General features: G+C 36.4%; 1 protein-coding gene across 1 annotated transcript; it reads right to left on the reverse strand.

The window, feature by feature from the left end:
- Positions 1-27: 27 nt before the first annotated feature.
- mxra7 (matrix-remodelling associated 7) lies at positions 28-12,743 on the reverse strand. The gene is made up of 4 exons (XM_079596097.1): positions 12,198-12,743; positions 11,614-11,743; positions 10,150-10,246; positions 28-810 (listed from the first exon to the last, which is right to left on the reverse strand). Exons 1-4 carry the CDS (start codon positions 12,471-12,473, stop codon positions 696-698), a joined length of 618 nt encoding a protein of 205 aa, XP_079452223.1. The 5' UTR covers positions 12,474-12,743; the 3' UTR covers positions 28-695.
- Between the last annotated feature and the right edge of the window lie 620 nt (positions 12,744-13,363).

Genomic DNA, 13,363 nt, shown 5'->3' on the forward strand with positions numbered 1-13,363 from the left:
CGTTACATCATCAAACCATTTGTTTATTTTTGGATTACAGTCCGCCCCTTCCATATGACTGACATGCTTATCCTGGCCAGCACAGATCTATGGGGATGTTTAAAAATAAAAGAACTATTAAAACATACAATAAAGCAAAAAAGGTTTTTTATTTATTTATAAAAACAAAACTAATATGCATAATTTGTCCATTTTGCATACTTGCAACTTAAGCACAGTGTTAACACAAAGCTAGAGTAAGTAACCTGATTTTAAATTTAATTTCAGTTCATACCGTACATTTTTAATATGGATTTGGGTTGGAACTGACATGCTCTACACCAATAAAGTTAAGCTAAAGAATAAAAAAAAAATCATAAAAAGACTGCTACTAAACTTATCCAGACTTTTTCGAATCTTCATTACTCATTTTATGTACAGTATTATATGAAGGACCAATATAAATACATGAAAGTCATAAACCCCTTTTTTCACATTTTAAATATTTTTAAATACTCCAATGAATAGGTTCACTGAAATCTGTGACTTCAATCAATCTGATCTAATAAAATCATTTGTCAATTATTTGTGACAGGTATTAATCTGAGCACTTGCATAAAAAGTATTTGAATCTATGAAGATGACGAGGAGCTTAGCCAAATCCACATATAAGACATCCCGGTCCGTCTCTCAGTGCAGTCTTTTGAGTTGATCTGTCAAATAGAGTAGAGTTTAAGCTGTTCTTGTAAATCGCCCTCGGTCACGTCACCGAATGTGTCTTGTTTGTCTCTGAGTAGCTGGAAGATGGCAGCCAACTGCTCCTGCTGAACCCTGTAACAGGACACATACACTTTATAAAATATATTGCAGTCTGTACATTCATACTGTACCTACAGCCAGTGTTGGGGAAAGTTACTTCTAAAAGTAATGTGTCACAATATTGCGTTACTCCCTAAAAACTAACAAATAGCATTACTTAGTTACTTTTGAAGGTGATGCGTTACGTTACTTTTGTGTTACTTTTTCTCAGTAATGTAATGTTTCTTGCTTGTTTGTTTTTTAATATATAAAAAAACTAAAATTGTATTTTTGGCAAATGTAAAGGCCGTTTCACACCAAGAGTGAAATGAATAAGACTCAGGCTGGACCCTGGAGGAGATGAAAACTCACTCCTGTACAGTAGAGGGCGCAGTTCAAACAAAACTTTCAGCTGTGCTGCTAGTCTGGACTGCAAAAGAATGGGACCCAGGAGACGGAAGTTCAACACTTACTTAAAAACAAATGTGATTAAGAGTGACTAAAGCCATTTTTGCTCATTAGAATGGTTGAATTGGATCATCGTAGATCAACAGCAAAGCCATTGATTAATAAAGTGAGATTAAATACATAAAGTATATTTGTTTTATTTAACATGGAAAGGAGAGGTGTCTGTCCATAAATAAGAAAACAAAGTAACTTTGGGTTACTTATTTGAAAAAGTAACTCAGATATTTTATTGTACATTTGAAATTAATGCATTAATCATTATTTTCGTAACTCACATTACTTATAATGCATTACCCCCACAGCTGTGTCCAAACATTTGCATAAACCTTGCAGGATTACCAAAATGGGAAGATTAATTAAAACATTTTTTTTTAGTACTGCCCTGGATAAGCTATTATAGAAGCAATTTTTATGATCCGACTTATTTTGTAGAATCTGCAATGTGTATGTTACCATATTACAACAACTGTATAGTAATGACACTAGATTTACTGAGCTGTCATGTTTTGGTTTTGTTTAATGATCTTGTTTCATATCTGTCATGTGAACCCCTGTTATATCCAGCCATGTGTTCCTCATGTGAATGTGTCATGGGCTGCGTTTACACTTGGAATTAACATGCGATCACCATGATCCGATCAAGCAGATCGGATCATAAGCCAATCAGGACACGGTGCGTTTACATTTGTTCATATTAAGTAGCCTCTGTATCTGGATAACCGATCGGATTTCTGTTTCCTGCATAATATTTAAATTAGGTCTGTAGCACGACACCAAATTAAGAGTGAAAATTATACAAATTAAGCAATGCCCCAATTGCTTTCACTCACTCACTTTACTTTCCTATGCAATCTCCAGTCTTAGATCAAATTACGTTTTTTGAATGAAGGAATATTTCCAGAGTTGATCATCATGTTAAACAAGTCACATCATCGGGGTTTAAGGTTATAGCGTGCAATGACTATATTAACAGAAATCGGAGATTAATAAACATCCTGAAACAATAAAAACATTCAACATTTAAAACATTAAAAAAAAGAAAAAGTTTATTCCCATTATTTCTCTGGCAAAGCAGCGCACGCTCTTCATCAAGATCTCATGACTGATCATCACAGCTATGATTGTACAGGCGATCGCTTCGTTCAGATAATGTTGCACAATTAAAATGAAAAATGACACACACAGTATCATGTAAGTCTAAATAAACTGTTTTAAATATTGACGTTCATTGTAAGGTTAAAATAAGTTGAATTTATTGTCTAAACTGTGTCTGGCCATTATTTTCTGACAGCCACGTGGGGAGACTGGGCGGGGATTTATATGACGTCCACCTGTGAATGCAGACACGATGGCTGGATTGCGTTTACATTACACTGAGATCCGATCACAATAAGTCCTTGACTACCTCCGAACCAGGACATGCTGATCAGATAACATTCCAATCAGAATTTCCAAACACAGTTTACACTTGTCTTTTTAATGTGTATGTGGACAACATCCGGATACAGGTCGCATGTTAATGCCAAGTGTAAACGCAGCCATGGTGTCATTGGTTGATTTTCTTGATTGTGTTCACAGGTGTCCTCATTAGGTCACAGGTGACAGTCATTAGTCTTGTGTATTTAATCCCTCATGTTTGCCATGTGTCTTTGTCAAGTATTGTTTGTGTAACAACTGTTTGTAAGTGTTCATGTTTGAGTTTATGCCATGTCATGCCTGTGTTTAATGTTTGATCTAGTTTTGAATAAATGCTGCACTTGCATCTTCAAACTTGCTTTCAGTGGACTTACTTATAGAATATTGGACCTCAACATGAACTCAGCAGTTGCCCTCCTTAGCCTTTGTCAAGGCAAACGGTCCATTGAGGACTATGTTGAAGACTTTTGTGGACTATGTTGCTTGGTGGATTTTAATGATGTGGCACTCAAATACATTTTTCGTGTGGGTTTGAACGAACCCATTAGTTCACGACTCCCTGGGGGGGAAATACACTGGCCCCTGGAGGAATTCATCGACAAAGTCCTTTTGCTGAGCGGTTGTCGTTTACTGTGGGAATTGTGGATAAGGTGCTCCACAATCCCACAGTGCACGCCAAAGCCTGAGTCTCTTCACGTAATGTGTGCCAAGCCAGACACTCTTCACGTCATGCCTGCCAAGCCTGAGCTTCTTCACGTCAGGCCTGTGTCTTCGGACAAGATGGCCGCCGCGGCTTAGTCAGCTCCGGAAGATGCAGTGCTGATCATAGTGGTTATTGACAAACATCGGCTCCAGCCCATGATGGCTGCCGCCACGCCAGAGCCTCTACATGTCATGGACACTATGCCTGATTCTGGATCCACTCCAGGCCACGACTCCATAGCTCCATAGCAATAGGTACCTTGCTAGGGTTCTAGAGGCCACGCCACCCTGGCTTCCTGAATTGCCGGCGTCACCTTGGTCCCCTGAACTGTCTTCATAGTCTGCCAGAACTGCCCACGCTTTACGGCCCAGGTCCGCCATGCCACGGGCCTGACTCCCAAGACCACCCTCCTGGACTCTTGTGTTTTTGTTTCATGTTGGGTGTCGCGAGCGGCCCATAGAGGGGGGATTTGTCACGTTTTGGGTTTGTTTCATGTTCTTGTTTCATCCCTGTCATGTAATCCCCTGTTATAGTCATGTGATCCTGCCATATGTTCCCTATGTGAATGTGTCATGTTGTCATTGGTTGATTGTCTTGATTATGTTCACAGGTGTCCCTTGTCTAGTCATTAGTCTTGTGAATTTTAGCCCTCATGTTTGCCTTGTCTTTGTCAAGTATTGTTTGTGTAACCATTATTTGTAAGTGTTCATGTTTTGAGGTCATGCCACATCATCCCTTTGTTTTATGTTTGATCTCGTTTTGAATAAATGCTGCACTTGGGTTCTTCAAACTTGCCTTCAGTGGACTTACTTACATGAGCAAAGCAGCAAGATCTGGAAAGTATTTAGCCTATTTGCCCTATTCAAATAATAAATTAATTAAATTCATGATGTGCTTCTCCGGGTCTAAAGGAACAATGGGCAAATAGATTGATTAGATCTCATAATTTTTGATTAACCTAACAATTGCAAGTTAGATATTTAAATATTTGCTCCCTTTAAAGTGTAAATGAGTCTGTGAGTCTGGACCTTAATCAGGGTGAACATCGGGTTATAAGGGACAGACATGATTTTTTTTTTTTAATTGAAGGTACATAACTGATTCCTGTGCCATGAAAATGAGAATAGCCTAGAACCTTAGAAGGCGGCCGCGGCCTGTCTGCATTAAAAAAAATAAGCCTGTGCCATGCTAAATATGAATGCATTTCTATTACACTTTGCGCTCGAAAGTAGGATGAATATTAGGCAGTGTGACTTTGTGGTTACATAATTTAAATGCAGTTGATACTCCTGACACTTTGCAGCAGGGTCTTGCACACGGGCGAACCACTAATATTGAATCAATAGTCACAGGTGGACTGCAGGTCCAATAGCCAAGACTATTTCCACTCCATTCGGTACAAGCTGACAAGCAGCTGCTTACAAATGGTCCTGTAGCCTACATATTTGTGTTCACGCTCTAAAGATGGAGAGGGAAGAGTGGGGATGGTTGCAGCACTTTTGCATTTCCTTCAGTTTCTCAGAGTCCGTTTAAATTGGTAGGCCAAAAACTTATGCATTAAACCCAAATCTGTCAGCTACCCATCCACACGGCTGTAACGTGTACATATGATAATATACAATTTATACATTTAAATGGGTTAAAAGTAAACATTTCATTAAGAGTTCAGGAAAATTTGAATAAAAACATGCCTATAGGATTTGTATTGACAAACGGGGAAGAAAGTTGGTGGAGGTGTGTGCGTCTAAACGAGAGATGGTGCGAGAACTACACACTGCGGGAGTCCTATTGCTCGGAGGATATCGAACTTTTGTCAATTGTCATTAAGACCTTTTTATCTCCTAGGGACAATTGTTCTTTACTATCGTTTATATTCATCCCCGGACGAATTTCCAGGCTGCGGCAGACAATATATATAGTAAGTAAGTAAGTAATTTTAATTTATAAAGCACATTTACACAGCGCAAAACTGACCAAAGTGCTGTACAATGAATAACTATAAATAAAAAAACACATATAATCGATAATCATAATAATCTAAAACATGAATAAAAAGAAAACCTTCAATATCAGGGCATACGACACAAAAATACAGAAAACAGAGAGGAGTGCCAGGTTAGGTAAGGAAGGCCATAGAATATAAATGAGTTTTTAACCTGGATTTAAATACAGCAATGGAGGGGGCAGATCTAATATCCTGGGGGAGCTGGTTCCACAGACGTGGGGCAGCAACTGCAAAAGCCCTATCACCCCTCTGCTTGAGCCGTGAGCGCGGCACAAGCAGGAGCCCTTTGTTTGAGGATCTCAGTGACCTTTGAACTGAGTGTAGCTGCACAAGGTCTGTGATATAGGTTGGGGCGAGCCCATTAAGTGCCTTAAAAACAAACAATAAAACTTTAAACTGAATCCTAAAAGGAACTGGGAGCCAATGCAAGGAGGCCAGAATGGGGGTGATGTGCTCGCGCCTCCTGGTGCCAGTTAAAAGACGCGCTGCTGCGTTTTGTACCAACTGCAGACGTCTAAGTGATGATTGTGGGAGGCCAAAGTAGAGGGAATTACAATAATCCAGCCGTGATGTAATAAAGGCATGGATAACTTTCTCAAGATCGTTAAGAGATAGAAATGACTTCAGCCGGGAAATCATTCTGAGCTGGTAGAAACTATTTTTGACAACAGAACTAATCTGTTTGTCAAGACAGAGTTCTGAGTCAAGAATAAAACCCAAATTTCTGGCATGAGGTTTGATAAATGGGGTGAAATTACCTAAATTGTGCACCACAGTGGATCTTGCCTTGGGAGAACCAAAAATAATGACTTCTGTCTTATCATATATGATGATGTGTCTCGGCTGGAAAACATTGCACCAGACGCTCCTAAATTCGTACTTGGGGAATTTAATGGTTGTTCCACAACGCATGTACTGACCCATTTTTATATATTACTTGTCCCACCAGAGGAGAAAGGGTTCTTGATTTGTGCTTTGGTAATATTAAGAGTGCATTCAAGGGGTACTCAAACCCCTAAGGTACTCAAAACCGCCTTTAGGAGATTCAGACCAAAATGTTCCTCTTTATAAACAGCGGCTTAAAACCAGCAAGCCATTCAGAACCTTAGAACCATTCAGATATGGTATGATGAATCCGTGGACTGTCTTAGAGGATGTTTTGACTGTACAGCATGAGATGTCTTTATAGCCACCAGTGAGAATCTAGATGAACTAAATCAAGTTGTGACAGATTATATAAATTTTTTTGTGGATAAAATCATACCCAAAACATTTATTAAAATGCATCCAAATGATAAGCCGTGGATAAATGGGGAATTAAAGGCAGCATTAAAAAAAGAAAAGGTCGAGCCTTTCAGTTAGGTGATAGTGCACAGGTTAAAGTAATGCAAAAAGAAATAAGACAAGTTATTATTAGGTGTAAACATAACTATAAGCAAAAGATTGAGAGGAGAATGACTGAGGAATAACAATCTAAGGTAGACATTGCAGGGGCTGTAACCGGTCTGTGATGAGCCGGAATTCTTACTGGTTGGTAGGTGATCAAATACTTATGTCATGCAATAAAATGCTAATTAATGATTTAAAAATCATACAATGTGATTATCTGGATTTCAGTCTCTCACAGTTGAAGTGTACCTACGATAAAAATTACAGACTTCTACATGCTTTATAAATAGGAAAACCTGCAAAATCGGCAGTGTATCAAATACTTGTTCTCCCCACACTACGATATGTGTTCTTAAATCGGCTCAAAATATCAAACATGTTTTGATATCCTCCGACTGGATGGAATCATAATCTAAAGGTAAAAAGTCTGAAGAGTCTGTGCTCATCATACACCACGTGATTTCCTAAGAATTATGTCAACTCCGAACGCACAAAATCTGCAGACTGGTGCGGACATTCGGCAACTACTGCAGACTCACCCAGATTGCAAATCGGGGCAAAAATCTGAGCAAAAGTCGTGTAGTGTATTCCAGCCTTAAGCGGGAGAGCAACGGCAAAAATGTAACGGCAAAGACAGACAGGAGAAGCGGAGAGATCAAAAGGAGATTAATGTTGAATGTGAATAAAATTGAATTATATTACACACACAAACTGAACTACTACACATATTGGAGGAACTGAACTATTTTAAACATACGTATTGAGTGAACTGAACTCTATCATACAACGCAAACTGAGTTGCAGTATTGAATATTTGTTTTTTGTTTTTTTTATTGTCTCATATTGTTGTCGTTATATGTGATTGTGTTTATTTTGCTTTGCCTTGAGTACAACGAAGTTAAATGGGCTGTATAATATGGAAGCTTGTTTCGGCCACAGAATAAAACATTTTAGCCTATAAACTCTCAATTGCGAGTTATAAACTCAGAATTGCGTGATATAAAGTCCCAATTGTAAATAAAACTACAAATACTGTCTTAAGCAGGGTAAATAGAGTCTTAATTTGTCATTTATGGCCCTTCACATTTTAAAGCGATTTAAATCTGTCCCTCTTGGCCTCTGAACTTTAGTACCCCTGCTCTAGTCTGTAATTGTGAGTTTATCTAACATAATCACTGAGGTGTGTTAAAGTGTATGCTGTTCAAACAGAAAATGCCGTTGTTTACCTAGTTGAGTATATTGGGTCGATGCAACCTACATCCAATGTTTAATGCAAACAGTTTAAGGCGACATTATAATTTAAGGTAAAACTGCCTGACAGAACTGTTTGCTAACAAAGTTTATTTAAGAACAAATATTTCAAAATGTTTGTTATGGGTGGAGTGAAAACAAAGGAAGATTGTTTGCATGGGTCATACATAATGTCAAGATATTAGGTATTACAACAACACATCCTGCGAGTCTCTGAGAACAAACTATAAATGCAACAAGGGTAAGACTTACTCAAAGTGAACCTTGATTACTGTACACACATTTATATTATAATGATGTATGTACAATGTGAATTAAATGTTATCTGCATCTGGTATCGAGACAGAGAGAAAGGATGTGATGAAAAACTACCATTCAAAAGTTTGGGTTCAGCAATGATGCAATAATTGAATTAATCAGAAGTGACAGTAAAGACATTTCTAATTCTACAAAAGATTCTATTTAAAATAATAGCTATTCTTTTTCAACTTTCTATTGATAAAAGAATCCTGAAAAAAATCATGGTTTCCACAAATTTTTTTATTAAACAGCAAATTATTTTCAAAACTGAAAATAATAATAAAAGTTTATTGAGCAGCTAGTCAGCATATTAGAATGATTTCTGAAGGATCATGTGACACTTGAGTAATGATGCTGAAAATTCAGCAGTAATAAATTACATTTACTATATTCAAATAGAAAATTTTTAAATCAATAATATTTCATAATATTACTTTTTTTACTGTATTTTGGTCTAATAAATACAGCCTTGATGAACATAAAAGACTTTTCAAAACCATACAAATAACATCTAACCCAAACTTTTGAATGGTGGTGTAAATTGTGGACAAAAGCTAAGTCCTAAACTATCCTCCTGATACTGGTAAAGGTTCCCACTGGACACCTGCACTTTAAAAAGGATTTTTTTAAAGTAAAAAAAAATAAATAAATAATTTTCATGTTTGCCTCTGCAAAGTGCATTAAAGCCATATTGTGTCAGAATGCCCACCACACACCAGCTTATTGGTGGACAGGAGACAAAGTGATGAAGCCAATCAGTAAATATGGGAATGATTTGGACACCATGATGATAGACAGAGGCCAATGGGCAAATCTGGCCAGGATGCTGGGGTTAAACCCCTACTCTTTTTCCAAGGACATCCTGTGATTTTTTATGACCACAGATGGTCAGGACCTCAGTTCAATGTCTCATTAGAAGGACAGTGTTTTTTGACAGTATAGTGTCCCCATTACTATACTGGGGCGTTAGGACTCCCTGCTGGCCTCACTAACACCTCCTCCAGCAACCTAGTTTATTTCCAGGAGGTTTCCCATCCAGGTACTGACCAGACTCAACCCAGCTAAGCTTCAGTGGTCAATCAGGGGAGAGCTGCAGAGTGACTTCTGTTGACTATAATTCATTACAACATTTATTTGAAATAATTATGCAAAAGAGAGAGATGTGCATGTGTGAATTACCTGCATTGTGCAGAGCCTCTCTCTACTAACAGTGAAGCTGTGAGTTTAATTACATCAAAACAGCGACGTTACCACCTCCATGCTGATAAATATATTGTAGGGATTCAGTAGCAAACGTATTTTATTGATAAGTCACAACAAGGCAGCATTGACAAGTTTCCATGCTTCTGAATGTTTCTGTGCGAGTGCAGCACGATCTCTGATCTCTGCGTGCGAGTGTGACGTGTGTGCGTGTGCTTCAATTAAGTCATAGCATTAAAGGATTAGTTAACTTTAAAATGAAAATTCTGTCATCATATACTCACCCTCAAGTTGTTTCAAACCTGTATGAATTTCTTTCTTCTGCTGAACACAAAGGAAGATATTTTGAAAAATGTCAGTAACCAAACAGTTACCAGGTCCCATTGACTTCCATAGCAGGAAAAAAAAATACTATGGAAGTCAATGGGACCTGGTAACTGTTTTGTTACTGACATTTTTCAAAATATCTTCCTTTGTGTTCAGCAGAAGACAGAAATTCATGAAACCGTGTTTAAACTGACTGGAACTACCTGTGCATTATATGTTTGAACGCTCACCTTCCAGCCAATCAGAATTGAGTATTCAGAGAATGGTGTAATATGAAACAAATTATGCCATATTTAGGAGTGTATTGAATCACCTTTGCTCTTCCTCCAGTTCTTCTTTGGTCATCATCTTTTCAAGCTGGCAGGTCCTCAGCATGCCAGCCATGTACTTTAAGGGTTTATTCTCAGCATCTATAATTGCAGAGGAAGATGTCAAACCACTGCAATATGTTCTCAAATTTACCATCCTACAAGACACAAGTAAATTATTTGTAAGTAAAAGTAAAGTGAAAAATAGCCAAACATTAATGCTTGTGAAGCCTGAAAAACTGTGGATTTGTTAAGTCAGTTTATCATTTTTAAATTTCCCTAGTAGACAAAATTGGCCTTAAACATTGTTTGCCAATAAGTCACGGACATTTATTATCATAATTTTTTACACACATTAACTATTTTATGACCCATCCATCGTGATTCACTTTTGTGGTTGCTTTTTGCGATTGCTATTTTCCTTTAGCGACAAGCTTTTTTGTCTTTTGATAATTTTGTCAAATAATCTCTAAGAGAGTTTTTCGTTAACATCAAAATGTCCATTTATTCTAAGCATGCGACAAATGTATGAAATTACATATAAAGCATACCAAGACCTATCCTTGTAAAAAAAGAAGAATACTTTAACATACTTTAAAAAAGTAATGGTTTCAGACACTTAATTGCATTGTAATATAAAAATAACACATTACAGTTAATTAAAATTAAAATTAATATCAAGTACTTTACAATTGCTTTGGTATAGTCACCACATCAAAATAAGTGCACTTCTTTACAGTAAGATCTAATGATTTAAAATGCACTTTAAAGTAAAATTAGACGTTGACGTGATTGGTTACAAGGTAGTTTGTGACGTCAGAATTTCAGAAACACAAACGATTTTTTAAACCGCGTTTTTGAGAAAATACTCAGCAATGGTGTTGACTTATTAATTTGCACATGGTTTGTATTAAAGTATATTAAAAAATACCACATAGACATATAAACAACATTAAAAGCATGATTTTCACCACAGGGGGACCTTAAGTACATTTAAGTGGGCTTATATTTAATTATTATTATAAGTACAACTTTTTTTTAAGTATACTTTAAGATTTGAAGTATGCATTCAAAGCAGTTAAGAGCACTTCTTTTTCACAAGGGTAAACCTACTATGACTAAGAAAAGTCCCCTGTGTTCTAAAGCAATAAAGATAATGTATCCTGAGCAACAATGTGTACAACACCACTAAATGACTACAGGAGAGATCAAAGTTTTAACAAAAATGAACAATATTTAATAATAGCATGTGGGTCACAGTGAAAAAAAAAACTAAATATGGAACCTATTGTTATTTAATTATTAGGTTATATGTACAATACATTTTTATTCACAAATCTGAGGTCCGAAAAATAGTTTAAAACCAGTCTAATATAACACTTCTGAGGCAGAAAACCCACAAAGTCTTTAAATGATAAGACAAATTAACAGGAAATTAGTAAAGAGGGTTATTGTTATTATTATTATACCAGGCAATTGAGCATAATCCTTCAGAGCATTCCTTATCCCTGACTCAGAGGAATCCTCGCCCCATCCAATGGTGGAGTGAACTGGAGAAAGAGACTTACACCCTTCTTCCTCTTTATCAGAGTTTGAATCCTGAGGTAAAGAGAGAATCAGTAAATGGTTGATTAGAGAAATAGGTAACACTTTAGTTTAGGGTTCAATTCTCATTATTAACTAGTTGCTTATCTTTATCTGTTTTTGAAATCACTACACTTGACTAGAATATTGGCTGTTTATTAGTACTTTTAAAGCACATATTAATGCATTATTCTGCATGGCCATATTCTACATCCCTAATCCTCCTAATACCTAAACCTAACAACTACCTTATACTGACTATTAATAAGCAATAATTAGGAGTTTATTGAGGAAAAAGTCGTTGTTAATAGTTAGTTAATGGTGAGAATTGGACCCTAATCTTAAATGTGACTGAGAAATATTCAAGAAATAACTTTCTTTGTGTTTTTAATTGTGTTGTAATTTATTTATTTATTTTTACTTGTAAACAATTACAAAAGCATTCATAAAAATCAGAATAAATCCTTACCTTTACATGTTTCAGAGTTTCATCTTTGGCTTTGAGGCTCTTTCCACTAGATTGCAGCTGTTGTCTGGTTACATTACAGTGTTTTTCAGGATGATACTGTGAGGAAGATCCAGGCTCTGCACAAGCTCTCTCCTCCACAACAGCAGCACTAGTTTGATGGGTGCACGTTGGCGGCACGGGGCCTTTATTTCTGCCCAAAACAACTGCTGCTACTATAACTGCAAGCAGCGTAAATAGAATTGCCGGCCAAAATAGATCTGAGGTTGCATCCATCATGACTTTGGAATAACTTTCTCAATTGGTATATCCGATTAACTAACTAACGCTGACGTAGGCATTTTCTTGTTTGCTGACACGCGTATTTTAATAAATGCATACTTTGACAACGTGCAACTGCGACGAATTTATATATATTTTAAATCACTACACTTAACTTGAATCTATAGATCAGTCCCTGCAGAAATAAACACGACATTTTATGGACCTACTCACACCGGAAGTTCTTATTTCAAAATAAAAGCTTTAAATGCCAGTCACAAAAGCACTGAAGTATTACAAAGATTGGCTATTTTATTGAAAATATTTGAATTAACTTAATTAACCTCGTATTATTTAAGTATTGCGTTTGTACAATAATACTACTACTACTACTACTACTACTAAATACAAATGTGTACCTTTTGTGTATAGTGGGCAGGCATATCCACACAAATTAAAAATGTAATCTGTGCCAAGAACATGCTTGCATTTATAATACAGGATATGTATATGCACACATTGCACAGAATATATTCAAATCTATGTTCAGTCAAAATGTTTACAACATTACTTGTAAGATGATCTTGTTCTAAATATTAATAGTAGAATTAGTAGAAATAGCAGAATTAGTAGAAATATCAATGGTTATTTTTGTCTATTTAAATCTAATAATATCTTTACCAGTCTTTCCTTTAATAATTGCATATCCATCACCACTGTTGTTATGGCTACAAGAAAAAGAACCTTTTAGAAATATATAATCTGTTTGCTTTTCTTAAAATGCCTGAAAATGTACACCTCGAGTCATTAGCTTTGTACATTTCCTTACATCAACAAATACTTTTCAGATTTTGTATAGTGAAAATATGTTTGACTTTAAAAACTAATGGTTTAATGGGGTCATTTCA

Source organism: Phoxinus phoxinus (assembly GCF_949152265.1).
Source record: "Phoxinus phoxinus genome assembly, chromosome: 21".
Taxonomy (NCBI): domain Eukaryota; kingdom Metazoa; phylum Chordata; class Actinopteri; order Cypriniformes; family Leuciscidae; genus Phoxinus; species Phoxinus phoxinus.